This window comes from Cryptomeria japonica, chromosome 4 (assembly GCF_030272615.1).
Source record: "Cryptomeria japonica chromosome 4, Sugi_1.0, whole genome shotgun sequence".
Classification (NCBI taxonomy): Eukaryota; Viridiplantae; Streptophyta; class Pinopsida; order Cupressales; family Cupressaceae; genus Cryptomeria; species Cryptomeria japonica.
In genome coordinates, this window is record NC_081408.1 from 360,001,333 (window position 1) to 360,025,129 (window position 23,797).

The 23,797-nt window shown below is 37.8% G+C and overlaps 1 protein-coding gene across 1 annotated transcript in view; it reads right to left on the reverse strand.

Moving 5' to 3' along the window:
- Positions 1–281: 281 nt before the first annotated feature.
- The window catches only part of LOC131040993 (uncharacterized), a 133,968-nt gene continuing 110,452 nt past the window's right edge, over positions 282–23,797 (reverse strand). Inside the window, exons 9-10 of the mRNA XM_057973970.2 lie at positions 1,454–1,529; positions 282–1,369 (exon numbers count right to left, since the gene is read on the reverse strand). Coding sequence (XP_057829953.2) covers positions 1,061–1,369; positions 1,454–1,529 — 385 coding nt within the window. The 3' untranslated portion in view covers positions 282–1,060. The remainder of the gene's footprint in view (positions 1,370–1,453; positions 1,530–23,797) is intronic.

Sequence of the window (23,797 nt, forward strand, 5' to 3'; positions counted from 1 at the left end):
AATGTCAGTAAATGGTAAAGAAAAATAAACACATTTATTTTATTGATTAAGAGCTGAAATTTTTTTACCATGATCTTAAAACTGTCAGATGCCACCTACAGAACATTTCTGACTAACCCATTCTGCTACTTGCTAAATCAAATCCTAATTGCTTCAAGCATAAACTTTCAAATCTTTTTATTTAAAGTATTTGAGGGAGCATTAGTATTTGAAGACATCAGAGGCGGTCATTTTTAGCATACTTATTCCTTTTTTCAGACCCATTACACTCCAATCTAAGTTTTATTTGCACAGTGAAGACCAATATTCTTGAAAACAAGAACATTGAGACAGAACAAGGAACAAACTGCTGTAACATCCTCTCTCTCATCTTCATATTCAATTTATTACAATTCAGATCACTTTGGAGGGATCAAAACCATTGCTAACTTCAAGAGAGTACCCTCAATTCCAAATTTTAAGTACACATGACTAAGTACCAGCTTGGTTTTGATCAAAGGAAAATTTCTTGAAGCAAACAATGCCACACAATATCTGCAAACATTGTAAGTTTCATGCTGTCCAGAAGTCTGATGTCTCCCTTGACTCAACTCGTGCTAGAAAACAAGAAACAAACAGGATTAAACAGCAAAAAGTCAAAAAGTCAAAATTATGCTTGTAAAAATTCCCAGCCAGTTGAAAATTTTTCGTTTTCCCAAATGTCATAGATTGCTTGTTCTTTAAATGGTTGTAAAATGTTTTGAAATTGAGATTATTATGTACAACTTTGTGAAATCTCTAAAGTCTTGCACTGTCATACATGAAGATCAGTATTGTACTCAGAGCAATCTACAATCTGAACTTGCACTAGTCTGTAATTCTGACAAAAGCTTTCCCAATGCATCACTATAGCCATCAAAAGAAATGGCTCACATTCACTTGTCAAGACTCAAAACACATAGGACCTCAAATCATAAATGAGAGTATTGCTAATTGTCTTCATAAAAGATTTCAAATCAGCATTTCATGTGACCCATTACATATGTATGCAGATTAAGCTTTTTCCTTTGAATTCCATGTGTTAGGAATCTTTGGCAGAGCCCCCAACATGGGAATTTTCCTCATTGTTGCCCTTATGTGATATGCACTGAATATTTCTGACTAGACCATGAGATGTTATGCACTCATCACTAGCTTTTGTTGTTATCTCCAGATGTGAAGCCAAAGGCTCAGGATTATTTGAAACATTAGAAGTGTAATCAGTTGAAAGCTGAACTGATGGGTTGCCACAATCATGAGCAAAGGGGATCTTGCCCTTTGGTAGGCCACTTAATTTTACTTCCATCTCCTGTAGAAACTTTACCATCTGTGACTGAAAATTCCTTTGACTCTGCAACAATAAAAAATGGTTTGCGATTACAAGCTCAACTATAATATATACCCATGCTAGATATACCATTAGAAGGTTTCATACCTCAACAATCTGTTCATGTAACTTCATCTGAGAATTCAACTGTATAAGCATGTCCTCCTCTGTAATTTGCACACACCTGTATAAAACAAAAGTCATCACTCCTCTGCAGCCTTCCAGGGAGAAGTACAAGAAAGCATAGGGAATTAACATTTTAAACAACCTCAACTTTCTCACAAGCTAGATAAGCTAGATATGCCAGTCAATTATCTATACTAAAACTTCAAAACTCTGTTGCTAAAAAGACAAGCACAAAACAGATAACAAAAACTAGCAAATAGTACAATACAAGCTTCTAAAGAAAAAGAGTAAAATGTACATAAGAAGGGTAACAAATATTGATCACGTTCTAAATGTCCATAGTCAAACAGAAAGAAAAGGAGTATTATCATTGTAGAGTCTAGACCAATATGGACACATTAGTATCTATACTAAAGAATGCTTCTAAGCTACATTTTTTTAATGTAGACCAATATGTTACAATCTAATTGATTCTAAGTTTTTTATAGAAAAACAACATGACAATAAAACTAGCAAGTGATTTGAATTTAAATGGACATCTAAGGCAGCTCTATCATATGCTTGAATTTAAAAAACTCTACAATCCATATAATGAAAATAGAAATGTCCACATTAGAGATACAAGACTTGACAAGACTCCCCTAGACTCAACAAGTCATGAGGCGGACAAGGTGAAACGAATCCCAAAGACTTGGGACATAGATACTCAATGAATCTAGTCAGACTAGCTGAGTCCAACAAGTCCTGTCGCTCAGACTCAACCATCTTAGTGAGTCAGAAAAATAAAGTTAAAAAAACAATAAGTTTTTAAACTTAAACCTAACTATCCTTTAACACTCTCAAAACACATTCATTTCATTTGGAAGCACAAGAAAGAAAGAAAAAATTGGAGCTAAAATCACATGCCACTGAAGCAAAAACCTGTAGACAACTTAAGCAACAAATGTTGATTGAATACAACTTGAGAGGTATGTAGCAGCACTTAGTGCATCTAAAGGAGCCTATGATGCCTTTGGAAAATCCCACCATTAATTTGGAGCAGCTCACCATCATGTTGAAGCAAGTTTGAACAGGGATTTTGACATTTTGAATTTTTTTTGTTTTTGTTTTTTATAATTTTGTTTTCCTTCTACATTTTTATTTTTATTTTTCATTTTAGATTCGTGGAACTATACTTAGCTATTTTTATGAACAAACCTTTTTCATTCTGATTTTTAGTTAGAAAACTTAGTTTTTCTGCTGAATTTTATTACCTTGGTTTATCTAAAAAACCTAAATGCAAATTTGTTTGTTATGGAAATGTACTTCACATGTATAGATTGTTATAATGTTGGTCCCAATTAAAAAGGACCCTTGTTGGAAACATGCCATCTTTGCCTTTTGTTTGTTATGGCGATGTACTTCACATTTATAAAATGTTATAATGTTGGTCACAATTAAAAAGGACCCTTGTTGGAAACATGCCATCTTAAAGGCAAAGAAAAGGGAGTTGTTTTGTGTACATTGCAAGATGAAAATTAGTGGGGGTGGCATTAACCAACTGAAATATCACCTTTGCACATATTCTATGCCAAGATGTTAAAGTGTGATGTTGCACTATTGATGTTGTGCTCAAGATACAGAATCAATTACGAAGAATTGACCAACAAAAGGAAATAAGAAAAGGAAAAGAAACGATGGTGACCATTCATGTACACTCTTCTTCTTTAATTCCTCCATCCCTAGACACTTGACCATTAGTGGCAGCGGTAGTGGTAGTCTTATTGTTAGTATTGGGTCTATAGTTCATGGATCTTGATACACTATTCCAAGTTACCAACCATCACTTGAGAGGGTGGGTTGAAACAAGGGCAAGCGTGATACAAAAAAGAGTTCAATCAATGAATGTTGGTTTTATCGTTCCATTCCATTTCAGGCAGCTAGGTATTTAATTATTATTATTGTTTTAAACTTGTCATTTGATCTCTATCGCTTGAATATTTAAATTGAATAGTTTGTAGAGTTTAAAGTCTAAATTTTATAATTTTTTAGTTTTAGTTTTTGGATCTCCTCGTTGGCAAGATGTAATGTCCCCTTATTATTTTTTCTTCTTTCCTTTAAGCATAATAAACTCTAACTCATAATAACAGTTGCTTAGTTAATTTTAAGTATAACTTTAACATAGAATTTGTGATTTTAACAATTATTATATATTTCGTATTTAAAGGTTGTAATGTATCTTTGTAAATATAGAACGTATCCTTTTATCTCTACTGTAATTCTCCCCAATGTGCAGTGCTCTCTCTCTCACTTAAATATCTTTGAAATATTTCTAAAGTTTGCCTAAGTTAGGAGTTTTCGTCTACTAACTCAGCTATAGAAATTAAGAAATTTTTGTCCTTCAATTTTTGCCTTGAGAAGTTTCATCCTCTATTTGCTGAACCATGTTCTACATCCCACAAGGAATGAAATCAGATATAAAACATATTTTCTATGACGATCCTTTCTCCTTTCTTGGCCTCCTTTAAATAGAATTTTTTTCAACAGTCATAACTCTTCAAAATATCCCTTGACTATTATTACAATTTCATATTATCGTAGTAATTAATTGTTCCTTTGGCCACCCACTATTTCGTTTATTATTCTTGATTTAAATTCTCCTTTGCGATTACCTTTTTAGCAGCTCCTACTCAAGGTTGCAACTGATAATTTTTCCTTGTGATTTCTCCTCACATAAGGGCCAACAGACCAAGGAATATTCTGTCAAACTCTATACCTTTCATAAAACAAGGCTTGTATGATTCAGTGCCCCTCAATACACCAATACAATCTTATACAGATCTGGGACCCACTAACCAAATTGTGTATCATTTATGTATAACAATTAGGATTTGTATGGTTACAACAATCAGGAACCTTATGTAACAAACATAAGATGAATTGGTGATTGTCTTCGATAATGCACTAAAGATAGCATACGTCAAGGAGAAATTAACTTGACAAGGGTGTCCATGAAAGCCTCAACCAATTTTGCAGACTGAGCCAAGAAGCCAAATAGAATGAGGAATGAGGGTTGGATATGGATAACTCTTGCCAACTTGCCATTTAAGGGGAGAGTTTAAACTTGTCATGATTGCGTTTCCATCCACCAACTCAAAAAATCATTAAAAAGATTGGCTATGTCCGGGAGTAAATATGTTACATTCCTCTTTTCCAAATATGGATTTATAATTAATTATGCATTTGAGATCGATTAATCAATGACATTATTTTTGCTTTCATATGTGGTGGAAATTCTTAATAATTGAAAATTGAATATAGAAAGTTATTTTGATATTGTTTATTCCCAAGTATTTAGATATTAAGAAGCTAAGATTAGACTAACTGGTTTTTTTATGTAACCAAGTGGTTGCAGGATACATGACACCCTCAGGAGGGAGGGAGAGTATCATCAAGGAGAGGACTACAGACTTTGGAATAGATCAATTGCCATCAAACCATGAGCCTAGAGATAAGTTGTTCATGTAGTCAGTTGTCACCTTGTCTTTAGGGTTGGTTCTTCCACCTAGTCAGTTTGTGGATTGTCGATTTATTGTTTTTTGTCTCAAGTAGTGTTTATGTGTGTGATTTTCTTGAGTTCAAATGTAATCATGTAACTCAATTTATGATCAAGTGGATAATGTCATATATATATATATATATATATATATATATATATAGGGAGAGAGAGAGAGAGAGAGAGAGAGAGGTATGGGGGAGGAGTAAGATTTAAAGGAAGAGCAAGAAATATGAGATATATGAGTAAGGGGGATTTTTGGAGTTTTATGCAAATTATTCCTTTTTGAGATGTTTGAGATCCAAAAGGAGTCCGGAATGGTTATTGCGGCTGAAAAAAGGACAAATGGAAAAGTGTGTTGATATGTCTGTCTTTTTGATGGATGTTGCCATCAATGACAAAGGGGGAGATTGTTAGCATTATGTTGTATGTTGTCATTGATGTCAAATCTTGTGGTCTAGTTAGGTCCAAATGTGGTATATTGAGCAATAGTGGAAGATAGGTATATGTGATGTTGATGGATGTTTGGCGATTTGCTAGAAGATTTGGTTCTTCAGAATATGTGTTGCAGTTGTTACTAAGTGTTATTTTTGGGTCCGGTTTAATCCGGAAGTCGAGGTTGTGTAATGGCATTTGTGTAGCGTGTGCATGGTGTTTTGGGTCCAACATTGGTGATGGATGTAACATGTTGATTTGTTCAAAGAGCGTTGTGATGTGGTCTACTTCTCATTCCTTTCCACCACCGGAATGTTTAGTGTTGACCTATTTTAGATCTCTGTCTTGGCCGACCTAGAAGATCATGTTTCTCGAAGACAGTATATATATGTGTATGATCCGAATGAGTTAGCATGGCAAGTTGTGAATATTGGCGAGACTGAAAGGAAAAATCCATTTGAGATGTGAAGTATATGTGGCAGAAAGTTACCGGAAGCAATTTTGGCAGTGCAAACTGTGTTTCGGTGGTGGATTATCTTTTCTGTCTTTCTCTCTTGTAGCATGTAATGCAGTAGCAACAGTCTTAGAAATATCAATCCTAGGTGCATTCTTTTTAACCAAAAACAAACAGTCACCTTCTTCATAATCTATGTCATCATCTAAAATGCACGCATCATCCTTAACATAATAGGCTTTCTTATTGAACTTTCCTTTATTTTCCCTAAACCTCTGTCTTGTTCCCTTTTCCGGACATCTAGTAGCTATATGACCAATCTTTCCACATCTAAAGCATTTAAAGGGTAACATACCTTTGTATTTGTTGGTGCCTCCAAGTTCTCTGATTTCATTCATTGCGTTGTCAACCTTCTGAAAGTAGCTTACTATATCTTCTTCTTCTTCCATCTTCAATTTTTCATACCTTCACTTAGCTGTCAACCTCTTTGATAATTTAACTCTCATTTCCTTCATAGAATTCTTTTAGCTTTTCTCAAACTTCATAAGCAGTATTCAAAGAAATAGCTTTTGCCAATTCAGTCTTCGATAATGCACTAAAGATAGCATACCTTTCTTTTTCATTTTCTTCATAGGCTTGAATCTTATCCGGAGTAGTAAGACCATTTAATGATTGTAAATACTTAGTCTCCATTGCCTTCCAAGTTTTGTAACCCAAAGAGACCATATAACCTCTCACTTTCACTTTCCAGAAGCTATAGTCAAATCCTTCAAAGATAGGGATAGATAATTTGTGTGCCATCGGATCAGGATCTACCTCAAGTGGTTAAGTTTTGATACCAATTGTTGAAATAGTTGAATGGACTAGAGTACTCTTAGGGGGGGGGGGGGGGGTGAATCAGTACTCCCACACTTTCGAACTTTTATTAAGAATTTAATCACATCAATTAATCTTATCAACATGAAAAAGCAATTGCAGAATAAGTAACCAAAACACTCACAAGATGAACAACAGACTTTTGTACATAGAAAACCCAAATGGGAAAAACCAAGGAGAAAGTTAACTCTCAAGATAATATAACTAGTTATATGGTGTTTACAAAGGGGTGGATCACTACTAGAATATAAAAAAGCGAACTATGGCTCACTGCCAAAATGCTCACTGCAATAGAAAAGGATGAACTGAAGAAAGGTGCATCTCCAAATGCATGAAGTCAATTCCAATGAAAGCTCAGATAACAACTCACAACAAATCTAGTAAAGGATCTCTGCACAATTACTAATCACAATTACTTGTTAAAAATCCAGTAAAGGATTACTGCAACACCTAACACTGTTCACCAATCCAACTGCCTGCAGCAAATCCGGTAAAGGATTACCACACCACTGCTACTCACAACTCTGCCACTCGCACATACACACTTGCCTTCTATCCACTCATCAAATTTCCTCTCTCTCTTATTCCACATAGCTTCTATATCTATTTTTATACTGGTAAGCACATACACCGAGATAATATGTCAGCCAAGCACAAAAGATTTATACAGTGATATATCTGCTCGAATCAACACATTACCAAAATATGTCTCGACTAAAACAGGGTAACCAAGTCGACCTTCATCAAACTCCTACACAATTCATCTACATACTTCCTTAACCAAAACATACGTCACAGATACCAAGACAAACAAGAACTCACCGGACCCATAGAAACAGATCCATAAGCACAACTTCCAAGCATAATCAAATTAACTTCGAGATACGAATGCCACATGTTTCAGACTATAGAATTCATAGTGTAACATAACCAATACCGAAACTAAACACAAACCATAATAAGAAAAACATAAGATTTTCAGTCACCTCCGAAAATGACTCCAAAAGATCATACATTCCATGCTGCTTCACATCACATACATACCTATCTTCCATCACAACATCATATACTTAACATCCACTGCTGCTCAATATGCCACATTCGGTCCTAACCAAATTACCGGGTTTGACATCAATGAAAACAATAACAACGTTCACACAAATCTAACAATTGCCCCCTGTGTCATTGATGGCAAACATCTCAAAAAGGAATAATTTGCATAAAACTCCAAAACTCTCCCTTACTCATATACCTCATATTTCTTGCTCCTTCTCTAAACCTTACTCCTCCCCCACACCTTACTCCCCTTTTGACATCAAGGACAAAGGGTGTCTTTGATGAAAAAACGGAAGAGAAATAACAAAAACGAATGTCAAAAATTACATATCATCTTAAACAAAAAAACTCAATTGCTCTTCTTCTGAAAGATTTGCCAAAGTTGTCGACCACTGTAAACAATATTTGAAGATTCTGCTAGCATCATTTATACAATTTCTTATATCTTTTATGCATTTGGATAATGTCCTATGTACATCACTGCAATTCTCTAGCAAACTCTGCATATTATCAATTCCAACTTCAGATTGCCCACTTAATTGCTCTTTAATCAACTCAAACAGGAATTCCGGAAGCTCATCACTAATATCTTCAATTTTAATGTTGTTCCGGAGCAAATGATCAATCAATAATTTCTCAATCCTATCTAATTCAACAGAAGTAAGCCAAATTGTTCCAAGTTTCCTTATTCCATCTTCACTATCAATAACATTCAATAAATCAGGCTCATCATCATCAGGCTCAGCAACAACTAGCGCCTCTCTGACAATAGGAGATTTTGGATCATCCAATTCAATGATGTCTTTCTTTCTGATCCTTCTTTTGCCTCTTAGAAACAAGGGAACTAGAAGACACAATCTCCTTTTTCCTCTTATCAGAGGAATAACCCTACTTAACTGAACTGATAGCAAGGGATACCGAGCCGATACACCAAGCATCAAGGAATGATTTGAAATAAGTGGCACATGCTTCATCACTCTTATCTAGACTCAAATACCGAAAGATTTGCCTAGCAACCTGTTGATGTGTCTTTTGTACACGACCAAACACAGAATAAAATACCCAGAGGTATCTTATCCTCTCTTGAATAAAGCTCCCGAATGCTGAAGATGTCGTAGAAGGATCAATCGGAGAAACTTCAAGGTTCTGTTATGTAGGATCTCTACTCGTGGATAAGCACCAGTGGTCGTTGTGTTTACTGTTTTTCAAGGGGCCTTACATACTTTCAGGGAAAGCTTGTTCGTGCAACTACTTTTCAAATGAGGGAACAAGATTCTCCTAATACTAACTGATGTTTCAAAAAAGGTCAAAAGATAAAGGTTTTAAGGAGGTTATACTTAAACTAATCCTAAGAATGACTCAGTGATGATTGGTCTTGATAGAACTCTACCAATTTCAGTATTGCCAAAAGATTACAACTCCACTGGAATTGGTGCGATCTTCTAAGGGGATTCAATAGTTTTCAAATCATCAATAGGATAGATACTATCAGTAAGATACATATCAATACCACAACAATGATTGAACTTTCAAACAATCTTAATGCCTCCAGTTGACCACACAGGGCTTACTTACAATCAGTAAGGAGCTAGTGGTTTGGATTATGAGTTTTACCGAATATCAAGCACAACATTCGTCCTTCAATCTTAAAACTTAAATGTTATCTCTACTAAGAGTGATTCAAGAAGATAAACAACCATGAAAATAGCCACAAGGATAGCAATAAAGCACCATAACTTCAATATTTCATTGATCTCATAGCCAAATAAAACAAAAATTGTTCAACTTTCTCTCTTCACTACTTATTTCTCTGCTGCTGACAATATTAAACTTTAAATTCTAACTCTCTCTCTCTCTCTTAACTCCTTGAAATGAAATGAGTGAGGGCTTATATAGCACCCTCAAATACAATGAATGGCCCGGATCAAAAGAAGATCAACGACTGAGATTTTGACACCTAAACCCTAATTAGGGTTTGTTACAAAAAAATTCCCCATTTAGATAAACATTATCAATCCCTAGCCAATAGGAATTGACACAAATAACGAGGAGACATAGCCCAATAGGAATAAAGTTGCCACATGATCTCATAACAACTTTTCATCTAGGAGTTTGTTCCCTTTCCTATGCTCTTTTCTAGCATATTCGATGAATCTGGATGTAATCGCCCCAATCTCAACAATGGGAATCTCAGGAAGATTCTTCATTCGTTCTTCCAAGTGGAGGACTTGATCAAAAGATGTGAGAAGGGTCTTCTCCCATCCAAGTTCTAGCTCTTTTGTTTTCTCAATCAAGAACATAGTAGCATACATCTGACCTTGATGCTCCTCTGTGACCATGCTCTCTTCTTTGCAGAATATGGTCTTGATCCTGTCTTCCAACTCTTGGACATCCACATCTGTCTCGATCTCAATCCTTCTGTCAAGGATCGTACACAATACATCAAACACCTTGTCTTGAATTGGGTGGATGGTGCCTTCAATTCGACTGCATCTGGTGTTGATGTCTTCGAAAAGAACTTCCTTCATCTAGAGCAAAGTTGACCACTGCAGGAGGCTATGGGTCCCTCCATCCATTATCTTCTCTTGTGCTAAAATCTGTCTCGGCGTCCTCCTTATCACTTGCAAGACCGGGATGACAACATCTCTAGTGTGAGCGAATGTATCTACAGTTACCAATAGACTATGAATGATCTCAAGGACCTAGATAGCCCGATGGATTGTCTTCATCATCCTCGTTGCAAATTCAATGGCGACCTTGTAAGATTCATCAATCCAAGAACTCATGAGTTGGGCTAAGTTCTTCATCCTTTCTGCCTCATTTACAGATTCGGGAGGAAGTGCATGCAAAGGTGATATTGTTGGATCCTATCGCCTCAATGGTTGACTAAGATGACCAAAATAATTTCTCCAAGCACCAACCTCTCTTTCTAGCTTCTTATTCTTTTCCATTTCTTCCTTGAGTTTGTCATTAAGTGCTCTCACTGAATTGGTTGCTTCTTCCATGGCCTGCTCGGAGGTAATTGGACCAAAATCAAATGTCTCTAGATCATATTCCTCTACTAGAATCTCATCCTCATACTTGTCCACTACTAGTGTAGCTAGTTGTATCTTTCTGGATCCTGATTCATCTCTAATTACCTTTGACATCTTTGTAGCCTTCTTCTTTTCGATCTCTTCATGGGAACTTCCTATGAGACTTTCCAAGTCGAACACTTGTTCTTCCTCTTCGACCACAACTACCCTTGTCAGTCTTTCTTTTAGCCAATCTGGAATAGAAGACTTTCTTTCCCTCACTTGTATTTCCTTAGGAAGAGGTCTATCTTCTCTGAAGGGGGATGTTGCTTCATCATCATTCCTTCCTTCTTGTTGCTCATTAGCCCCGGCCTGGAGAGATTGACTTGATGAATGCTGAGGTGTTTGTCCTTTACCTTGTTTATCATTCTGCACCATGGATTTCATAGAATCATCAATCTCATACACTATCTGTCTTTTATCTTCTCTTTGATTTGTTTCTTTTTCATGCCTAGAAGATGTACTCGGTGGACAATCAGGATTCACTTTTTGCTTTTTCTTGGAAGGTTCTCTCTTCTCAGGTCCTTTTCTCTTTGATCCCTTGGAATGAGAAGTATTCTCACTCACACTTGTTTCTCCTTCCTCTGTTCTTGTTTCCAGGGTGAATGTCATAGATACATTCTGCTCTTTCAACTTTTGATGTTGTACATCCACCCATCTGCGAGTGCAGGATAAAACGGGATCCATCAATGCTCTTAAGTCTGCAACTTCGGGCTCGTTCCAATCTTTCTTCACCTCTTTATCCTCCTTCTCACAGGAAGATTGGAGATACCTACCACTGTCCTGGGCTTGATCAGCTACTCTGTAGACTTTACATTTCTTGATGAGATCCAAGGGTAATCTGGAATGCATCTTTCTTTTCACCTCTATATCGTCCTGAACATTCATCCAAATCCTCTACTTGGAACTCATGTTTGACTATGAGGGTCGAAATTCTCCCCTGAGGCAAAAGATGTGAATGAATATAAAGATAACTCCTTCTCTGCATCCTCCGCGGCTTGAGAATTAGGACACACTTCAATTGAATTCCCTAGTAGAATGGCTACAGGGATACCATTTCCGTGCTTATGCCTTGATGCTTTAGCATAAGCTGCCAACTGTCTAGTCACTTCCAGTAGTATTATTCTATCTGTAGGATATCTCGGCAACATGTAGGGAGGTAAAGGACATCCATGAACCCTGATGTAGGTGAATTTTGGAAACTGGATGAAACATGCACCATGCTTCTTCACGAGCTCCTACGCTTCCAGAGACGGTCGATTGTGAATCACTCCTTGCAATGTCCTGGTATATACATCGTGAAGGTGTCATTGATTAGCTTGTAGTCATTCCTTGGCGGATGATGCAGTTGAACATAAGAATCACAAGCCCTTATTTCTCCGGGTCCTCTCCCAACTACCCCTCTATGAGGTAGCCCTGCATACTCAAAATTCCTGATTAGGGAATATATAACATATGAATTCATGTGAAATGACTTAGTAGGGGTTAGCCTCCTCAACTGCACGTCTAGATTGTTGCTAATGATACTAGCCCAATTGACCATTCCCTTTCCTTGGACGATCACTTGTATGAAGAAGAACATCCACTTGTCGAAGAAGAAAGATTGAGAGGCACCAGTGACCCGATTGAGCATGGTTATCAAGTCCTTGAATTCTTCTTGGAAATCAATTCTGTGCGACGTATTGGGAATCTTGTTCAAGAGAGGTCTACTCTTGAGTAACCAATTCTTGTTGATGAAGTTCAAACAGGAATCAGGATCATCCTCGTAGATAGACCTAGCTCCTTCCAAACTTTTGTAGATCATGTCTCTCTGCTCCGGGAGATGAAAAGCTTCACTTATAGCTTCCTCTGAAAGGTATGCTAAGATAGTTCTATCCTTGGCTACGATCATCCTTGAATGTGAATCATAGTGTCGGGCACATTCAATCATCAACTCGTGACACTTGACTGCAGGAGGGAAACCTGCAGCCTTGATGATGCCACTCTCAATTATCCTCTTGGCAACAGGCAACGGCTTGCCGATGTAGGGCGCTTCCCGAAACTTCTTCACATTGAAGTTTCCTAGATTGGTGTCTTCGATATTGCTCCACTTAGACACGATCTTGGTCTCCAAATCAACATTCTTCTGATCCTCCTTGATGAGAGCCTACCGGGTAGTGGATCCATTGGTCTTGGGGGTCATCATTTGATACCTACAAGAAACACTTAAGTTAGGTTTGAGCATGATATCTTAAAATAGGAGATTTGAGACCTTTCAAGGAAATAAAAAGTTTACAATTTGAAAATAATGTGATAAATCCTTAGAATTATGAATTTTCAAATTGATATTATTTATGAATTAAATCAGATTATGCAAGACTTAACCTCACAAAGGATTGATATAGAAAATTAAATCAAATCTTCAACATGCCTTCAAAAATCTGATTATACATACCTCCTCCCTGATTTTTAGCTATCAACCTTGAAAAAATGGATAAAGGAAAATGGAAATTTGCTGAATAAGAGGTCTTTGATCTGAATTTCAGGTCCTCTCTTTTGATGACTTAACCTTCAATCAGCTTCCAGCCAGCCTTCAATCAGCCTTCAAGCAAGAAGTTTGCCTTCAACCAGCTTCCAAGTATTTTTCAAAATCTGGAAATTCTCCTAAATCTGCTCAATTTCGCACCTCTAAATCTGCTCTTCCAATTCGCATAAGAAGAATGAATGAATGAATTAGAAAAAACCAAAATACACCTTTCCTTTATAGGGTGCTCACCTCATTTTGCCACTAGGCCGACTTGGTAATAAACACATAAAAAATGTGTTATGTGCCAAAGTGTGGAAAATTTTGATTTTGAAGGCATGAAAGAAATTAATTAATTTATTTTATAAGTGCCTTAGCTCATGCGAATTTGTCTTAGTCCCCCAAATGAGATTTGATTAGCAAATTTAGTGAAAAGATATAGGTAAGCCTAGTGGATGGTAGAGTTTTGTCACAACCCTCCTTTATCACCTTTAGATTTAAATGCAAATCTATTATGTTTTTGGTTAAACTACTTAAAACGATTGTATAAATGTTATAAAAGAATAAAATGAACACACACACACACACTTGGAGAATATAATTCAAAAGGCATTATTTTTATTTATTTATTTTCCACTCCCAATCATGGCACATGTTATAGGAAGAATAAGAAGCTTCTAGAGGAATCTCCACCACCTTGCATGTAACTCCCCCACTAAGTTTAATCAATTTGCACGAGTCCAATATTGGAAAAGAATCTCCTTTTTAATTAAATTTTCTAGATAGTGGAATGGAGGGATTTTTCTTATAAAATTGTATGCAAGTTTCAAAGAAAGGAGTTGATTTTGTTTTGAAGAAAAATTTCCAAGTTTTTAAGTAGGATCTTCTTTGGTAGTCTCATTTTTGTTGCAGGATTGTTAAGTTATTGTTTGAAAGATTTCTCTCAAGTGGCAAGGAAGATTCTAAGGAGGATAGCTAGAAGGTTGGATTCAACATCGAACTTCAAATAATCCAGGTTCTCTTCTTGTTATTTCACATTCCCATATGAGAAAATGGTATTATCCAAAATATAGCTTCTAGATCTTCCTTTATAAAATTTTCCTTTGTGATAATATTGAAAAGATAGCTTACTTATTGTTTAATTTTTCCTTAGAGAAGAAATATCAGATCTTGCTTGCATAGCTCTATTATTTGTTTAAATTTCTTAGAAAATATCAGTTCTTGCTTTCCTTCTCTCAAATTCATTACTGGATTGGAAACTTAAATGCAATTCCTTTCTTACATTAAAATCTTACTTCCCTATAGAAAATGCCTGACAATAAAATATGAATCTCATGTATCCATTTCTCTCTGTGAATAATCTTCTGTGTTATTCATCCCTACGAATAAATCTTTATTTGATTTCATTAATATTTTTATCTGGTTATATACTTCTCTCTGTGAATAATCCTATATGTTATTCATCCCTGTGAATAAATCCTTGATCTCATTTGATTTCATAAATAAATTTTTTATCTGGTTATATATTTCTCTCTGTGAATATTAGTTGAAATGGAGGAATAGATTTCTCTGTGAATAATCCTCTGTGTTATTCTCATTTGGATTCATTAATATTTTTATGTCTGGTTATGTACTTCTCTCTGGGAATAATAGTTGAAACTGAGGTATAAATCTCTCTGTGAATAACCCTCTGTGTTATTCACTCCTATAAATAAATCCTTATTGGTTACATTAATATTTTATCTCTCATATAATGGTTAAATACTACTCTATGTGCTTAAATAAATTAAAATTGGAAACTATATCTCTATATATATATATAGTATTTAAATTATCGTTAAAAAATATATATATATTAAAAAAAAAATCGATGCAACACAGTATGCGAAATCGTACGGCGAAATGAATTCGCATAGGTTTGAGGGCCGCTGCAGGGAGGGGACGGGCGGAGTTAATGTCGCAAGTTGGGGGGGGGTACCTAGTGGTACCCTCCACTAACCTGCGGTCACTGCTACGGCAGTGGCCGCAGGGTAGTGGGGGGGACCACGGCGGTCCCCTCATCACTGCGGGTCTGCGCCCACAGGCCCGCAGTGATGATGGGACCCGTGGGCCCCTTCCCACTCCCCAGTGCCATTAAACAAAATTCGAATTTATTGTTTTTTTTAGTTTTTTTTAAAATATAAAAAAGAAAGAAATTTGTTATTTAATTAGTTTTTTATATATACAATAAATTGCGATTTAGGAATTGCTATAAATTTTAAGTTAGTAGTTTAACTTAGAAAATTATATGAATAATTGAATTCATAATTAAACTATGTCTAGTAAATTTACAATTAATTTATCTTTAGTAAATTTTACGACTGTGAATTATATTGTATTAGATTTTATAATTAGAATTATTCAATCTATTTAAGATCCATTGGGGCACTTGGTTGGCATTTAGCAAATTAATTCATATTAATATGATTCGCTTAGCAATTAAATCCATATTAATATGATTTGAAGTTAATCCTATTTTTGGGACTAGTGACTTTATAAGCAATATTCTTGCATGTAACTTACACTACCTTCGCCTCATACAAATTCTTTACATTGATTTCATTTATTGGTGTTTCCATCTCCATGCAAGTTACACGTTTAATTATTAATATGCAAGTTATATTTCAAGTTTTGAATAATAAATAATTTTAGTTATGGTTTTTATTCCATGTAATTCATCAAGTAGTTGTTCAATTAATTAAACTTTGCAATGTCTAGTTATGTACATTCATTTCATGATTATATTTCGAGCATGATGTTTTCATAAGCTCTTAGTTAAGAAAACTAAACAAAGGAAGTTGGAAAACCAAAACCTAGCAGCGTTCAGTATATACAGTGCCTCTGGGTCATGCTTACGAGTAATGTCGCCGTGTTGAACTACTGCACTTAATGCCTAATAAAATCGTATCAACGGCGTATGTGGCATCGCCCCTATAAATCGTCGGGGAGTAATAAGGGACACTTGGAAGTTAAAATCCAAGGGGCGGGTAATCCCCCTTGGATCGATAATTTAATAAGATAATTCTAAAATGATCTTTCATCTGCTGAGTTAAACCATAGTAAACCCCTATAGGGATGATGAGTGAAATGCTTTTATGAAATTGATTTAATCTCGAAGAATTATTGTCGATTGGCAATTAGTCAAGGGTGACGCTCATGATAAGAATTAGGATCTAGTTGTTTTAGGCCACAAGCAATAGGCCATCTTGAGCCTTTGCTTAAGCGCTACCATCGTGGGTAGCAACCGCAGAGAAATTGTCTGGGACATTGACCCTAGAAAGGGTTGTGTACCCACTAATCAGTTTACATCAGTGTTCCACGGGCGTTGGGGACGGCGGGACGAGGGGGACGCGTTTCCGGGACGGGGGGACCAAGGGCCTAAATTTGGGGATGGCGGGGGGACAGCGGCGGGGGGGTGTTGCTCATATATATACATATCGTACTTGAAAAACTAGTTTTGAAAAGATGTATAACAGCATAACAGTATAAGAATTAGATTTCAAATGAAACTATAGGAAATACCAAGATTACTTAGATTAGTGATACGTAACTAATTGCAAAAAGTAAATAAAATTTGACAAATGAAATTGTCAAATTGGAGATTTCTCATTTCTATCATATGAATATCGAAAAAGGAAAACGAAAAATATGAATATCTGATGCCATTGCAAAGTCTATAATAATAAAGATGATTACATGATTCATCATTACAATGAGTAGCCAAATACAAATACGTGTAGCAATAGCATTACAAAAGAGACGAGTCAAATACAAAATGACAAAACTGAAAAGTGAAACTGAAAACTCAAACTGTAGCTAATGGAGGCCTCTAATCATCTGCGAACTCCTCCTCACTGGAACTGCTGGACTCCTGAGGATCAAGGTCCCTCAAGCTCACACCAACTAGCCCTGCATCTGAAGTGGTAGGATCATCCTCATCAATCTGTGAAGGCTCCTCTGGCTCTACATCCCATCTTGCCACTGGACTCTCCTTGTACATAAGTGTCTTGCGGTCAATGAGACGCAAAGCACTGTGTACAGCCACAAGCTTCTCTGCTCTCTTAGAGGTAAGTCTGTTCCTCTTAAGAGAGTGGATGAAGCTATATGTAGACCAGTTCCTCTCAGCAGCTGAAGAACTGGAAACCTGGGATAGCAGACGGATGGCTAGAGTGGTGGTCAAAGATTTCGGGCCATGACAAGTCCACCACAAAAGTGGGTCCTCCTGTGCCATAGTGTCTATATCCATCTTTGCCGCATCTGAATAACCTCTAAGAGTGGCAAATCTTCCCCACTCAGTGCGCATTGTGCCGGCATCTCTGGAATCAAACATCTTCTCTATGCACCTAAAGAAATCCGCCTTCACCTCATCATCCTCAATCGGTGTCATTCTACCCGGTCTAGCCTTGTACAACTTAGGATTCAAGGCAAAGGCAGCCATATGCAAAGCAGTGTTCAACTTGTCCCATCTACTCTGAATGATAGGCCGGATTTGCTCATTGTAGAATGCTAGAGAGGGGTCCTTCACTCGCACAGCAGCCCTCATCTGGTCAAGCATAGAGTCAATGCACTCATACACCTCTCCAAGGTTAGGTGCATCCCCATCCCCATATCTGATCACCTGGAATACTGGAGAAATAAACTTTAAAAAAAAAAAAAAACTGTCTTTTTTCGCGTGGGAACGCGGGAGACACCTGGGCGTCTCCCCGTCCCTCGAGAGACGCCTGGACGTCTCTTGAGGGACGGGGAGACGCCCAGGCGTCCCCCAGGAGACGCCCAGACGTCTCCACGTCTCCCTGGGAGACGCGGAGACGCGGGGACGTCTCCACGTCCCGACGACGTTTGGGTGGCGGTGGCGGGACGGCGGGGGACGTCGCGTCCCCGAGACGTCTCTGACGGGGGGACGCGCCCAAAAAGGGGGGGGGACGCGTCCCCGTGGTTCACTGGTTTACATCAAACCATAGAGTAGAAAATAGAACTACATACTTTACGCCTTGATCTCGTGCCGAAACGGCTATGTAGGCAGTCTTGGGATGGAGTTGTCCCCAGTACTCAGGCATTCATGGGTGGGGTCTAGGCTTGGTAAGAAGAAGGATTGAGTAAGAATCCTAATTTGAAAGATAAGTATAGTAAAATGGAAAAAGTAATTCAATGCATACTCAGAAGGAATCCCGTACAGATTCGTTGACTTCCCGAGGCTTTAAGCCAAATTCTGAGGCGGAATTCAAGCTTGAATTATGTTATTTAATTACTCCTAAGGACGGCGACCTCGGTGCACTTCTGTTAGAAGAGTGTAGTACTTAGTGAGTGGCTCAGGACTCGAATGGTCCCGATGAGTCTAAGTCTCTGGCCAGAGCACCTCCTATCCCGATTGGATAGATGCCTACCCCGTATGGGTAGATGCCTATCTCGTATTGGATAGATGAAATCTTATGTCCCGTATGGACAAATGCCTAACCCGTATTGTTAGATGCTCATCCCGGATGGATGCCCAAAGTATGCGATTGAATCAAACACAAATGATTAAATTAAACAAAAAAAAAAGAATGGTCAAATTTGTGGGTTAAACATGGTGGGTTATTACAAGTTTGATCAAGGTTTGATGAAGGCTCACTTTCTCCATAGGCACTAAAATGCTCAAGATATGAGGAAGGCTCAAACCACCCCAAGGAGGCTTGCTTGAACTTCTCACCTAGGTTTATTCACTCCATTAATCATCATCCTCACAACCTTGATTTGTCATCACTTCATGCTCTTATCATCATAATTTTGCAACTTGTCTGTCTTAGTCCAAACAAGGTGAAGAATAGGTCTTTCCAAGGATTTCGCCCTGGACCCTTTGGAAGGGTTAGGAGCGATTTCCTTGATATTGTCTCGATTGCCTCATTTTTTCACTCCAAAATCCTCCTGAAGGTGAGCATATGCTAGCTTTAGTTTAACAAAGCCTAGGGATCCATCTTTTTAGCTTCTCACATGGGCAAATTAGGTGATGATGAGAATTTCGCTCTGGACCCTTTGGAAGGGTCAGGAGCGAAATTCCTTCTTTAGGTCAAAACTCACCTTTGTTTGATTGACAACCTTCTCTAAGGCAATCTCCAAGGTCCATTCACCTTGACCACTGACTTGGCTCAACACTATCTTGAAGAAAACATGACATTTTGTGAATTTCGCTCTGGACCCTTTGGAAGGGTCAGGAGAGCGAAATTCACCTTTTAGGCTTAATTTTCAATCTCCTTCACTTCAACTCATCTAGACTCCCTCATTTTGAATCCACTTCTCAACTTGGCAACATTTGTTTGATCCTCACAAGGCCTAAAAAGGAAAATTCGCTCAAAAACCTAGCCAGGGACAGGACCTATCCAGAATTTCGCTCTGGACCCTTTGGAAGGGTCAAGAGCGAAATTCTCATTTTAGCTCAAAATTTGCATTTTTGGTGATCAAGAGTCCTTTCAAGGCAATCCCAATGGCTTCTCTCACCCTTGTCTAGACCTGACTTCACTCAAATTTTGGAGAAAAAGGTGGTTTTTAGGGTTTTCGCTCTGGACCCTTTGGAAGAGTAAGGAGCGAAAATCTTGTTTTAGGCTTCTTCCTCCATCCTTTCAACTTGAATCAACCTCGAAAGGAAAGAAAACACTTCTCCTTGCTCATCCAAGCTATAAAAACCAAAGTTTGACTTGATTTTGCAAGGAAAATAAGTGATTGTAGAATTTTCACTCTGGACCCTTTGGAAGGGTCAGGAGCGAAATTCACTATTTGGCTCAATTCCTTCAAATTTGATAATCATTGGTAAGTCAAAGTCGCACCCAAGGACCCCTCCCATATCAATTCACCTTAGTCTGCACTAGGCTTGGCACAAAATTGGGAAAAAAGGTGGTTTTAGTGAAATTTCGCCCTGGACCCTTTGGAAGGGTCAAGAGCAAATTTCTCATTCTTGACTTGATTCTTCATCTTTTCAATCTCATTCTTCCTTACAAGATAAATTTCATCATTTCTCATCCAAGGAACAAATTTTCAAGCCTAAGCAAGGTTAAAAAATAGGTTTGTAAGGAATTTTGCTCTGGACCCTTTGGAAGGGTCAGGACCGAAATTCACCTTCTAGGCTAAAATCTTCATTCTTCAAAGCGTCCAACTCCTTCTCATACCAATTCATCCTCCAACATGCCAACGCCTAGCCAAAACAAGGAAGAAAATAAGAGCTATAAGGATTTTTTCTCTGGACCCTTTCGAAGGGTCAAGAGCGAAAATCATGTTTTGAGCTTGATTCTTGATTTTTCCAACTCTAATCTTCTTTAGGAGGCAAATATAGATCGTTCTTGCATCTCCACCAAGATCTTGACTTTGGCTAAGGGAGAAATGAGTGTTTTCAAGAATTTCGCTCTGGGCCCTTTGGAAGGGTCAGGAGCGAAATTCACCCTTTAGGCTAGAATCCTTCATCTTTTCCACCTTTACTCACTTCCTAAGGCTAGAACATTCAAAAACACCTCCAAACATGCCTTAGAAACTAAGAATTTGGCCTAGACAAGGAAGAAATTGAGGTCTTCAAGGATTTTCACTCTGGACCCTTTGGAAGGGTCAGGAGCGAAATCCACGTTTTAGGCTAGTTTCTCACTTCCTTTCATCTCATTCTCCTCCAAACTTGATCAATTCAACTTCCTTCTATCGCAATCCAGACAATCCATCATCCAACTAGGTCTAGGGAAGGTCAAACTAGGTTTTTAAGGCCAAAGGAAAGCAAAATGGAGGATTTCGCTCTCGACCCTTTGGAAGGGTCAGGAGCGAAATTCTCTTTCCAGGCTAGCTTTCATCATCCAAAGGTCTAAAATCTCCTTTCTAAGGAAAAGTTGCATCAGACCTTCTCAATTATGCCTCAAAAGTCTACAATTTTGGTCATATCCTTGAGCAAAGTGGAGAAAAGGTAGATTTCACTCTGGACCCTTTGGAAGGGTCAGGAGCGAAATCCATGCCTTAGATCAAAATCTCCATCTTTTAGTGCTTTCAACCACGTTCTAAGCAAGAACATATCAAAAACCTTCACCACAAGACTTCTTAAGCAAACCAAAAAAAAGGTGTCTTCTTGGAATTTCGCTCTAGACCCTTTGGAAGGGTCAGGAGCGAAATTCTTGTTTTGGGTTGATTTCGCACCTCTTCTCAACTTACTTCAAACTTGGTTAAAGTCGCCTCTCCTTATCACCTTTATGTCATCTTGCCATTCACTTAGCTCAAAAATCTTCATTCTCCGTGTCTTAGGCCAAAATTGGGGGTCAAGTGAGGAATTCACTCTGGACCCTTTGGAAGGGTCAAGAACGAATTTCCTCTTCCAGACTAACTTCCATCATTATGTCGCTTCAAACCTTCTTTCCTTGCCTTGGATATAACTTTCCAAGACTTCTTCAATCCTCATCAAGTGATTTTGCTCATTAGTCCTTGAAATCACCTCCTGAGTCTCCCCTTGGCCACTGACTTTGCTTAATAGGCTCTAACCTGGAGGAAAACAAGACTCTGACAAGAAAACCATCATTCCGAACCTACCCTGACCTGAGACCTACCATCTCTTTCACTCAATATATCCATCCTCATTCCCCTGAAAAGTAAAACACCTCTAGCGACAACCCTAGGGTTCAAGGTAGATAACCTATGACCTCCCAAATCCAAACTTTACTTAGCTTTGAAAGAAACCCTAATCTACCCAGCCCAGGCAACCACTCACTCACTCAAAACCTAGCAAGCAGAGAGAAAACCTAGCTAAGGGAAAAGCAAAACCTAAGAAAAAAAGAGGGGTCCCCATCCTAATGGGGCGATGTGTGAAATGGTCACAACACAACCAGAACACGAGATTCCCATAATACATTCTCTTTTGCCGGTAATAATCCTAAACAGTACATAGCCAAACAAACAAGCAACAATCCACACTAAAAGGGATAACTTTGCTCTTTTGTCATTCTAATGTTCTCTAGCAATGGATTCCTCAATAGTTCACACAAATCAAAATATTTATCCTCCAAGACAAGAATATGCGCAACATATATTGCAATAGCCAAAGTAGAACCTTCCCTATTTTTGAAATAGATCTTATAAGAGATGCCATACGCCACATACCTTACTGCAGGATTAATGATTTTGTCGATTACCAATTCTCTCTGATCTCCCGTCACACCAGTTAGGGTTTCAACTTCTTTGTTCCTCACAAACTTCTTAACCGGTACTATTCCTCTGTCACATAAACCAGTCACAAACGAAATAATATCTTTGGAAATCGGATAGGGTTTGTCGAACATCAAACAATTAGTCTACACGTCACTAAGGATCACTTCGATCACATCCTCGTCATCGAACGAGGGGAATTCAATCCATAAATCTAATCCTTTTTGCTCCAATTCCTTGATCTTCTAAGAATCTACTTCATTCAAATTCTTTTCTAGTTCTCTAATCTTTTCCGTATCAAACTCATCAAGCCGAACCTTCTCCAAGATCTAAAAACATTACACAATTCAATTTTCCAACTATTACTCTGGATTCCATGATAGCTTTATCTCTACTTTGATACCAATTGTTGAATATCTAGGCAACTAAGAGGGGGAGTGAATCAGTTGACAATTAACCTTCTTCAAATTTCATTCATGGATTTGAAACAACTAATAGAATTAATTAAGGCGGATATAACATGAAAGAACATGCACATAATAGATCAAACACAATGAACACTAGAATTTACGTGGAAAACCCAAGAAGGGAAAAACCACGGAGAATGCTAGTTCTCAATATAAAAACACAGGTTAAGGTGATTTTTATAAAGATGGATCACTGCCAAAATGCTCACTACAGGAGGGCTCACTGCCCAGAAAGGCTCACTATCAAAGGGTTCAATGTCGAAGAGAGAAAGAGAGAAAAGATAATCCACCACTGAAACACAGTTTGCACTGTCGGAACTGCTTCTTATGACTTTCTGCCACGTATACTTCACATATCAAATGGATTTATCCTTTCAATCTCGCCAATCTTCACAACTTTCCATAATAACTCATTCGAATCATACACATATATATACTGTCTTCGGGAAACATAATCTTCTAGGTTGGCCAAGACAAAGATCTAAAATAGGTCAACACTAAACATTCTGGTGGTAGAAAGGAATGAGAAATAGACCACATCACAATGCTCTTCATCGAACAAATCAACACATTACATCCATCACCAATGTCGGACCCAAAACACTATGCACACGCTACACAAATATCGTTACACAACCTTGACTTCTGGATCAAACTGGACCCAAAAATAGCACTGAGTTACAGCTACAACACATCACATACATACCTATCTTCCACTGCTGCTCAATATGCCACATTCGGACCTAACC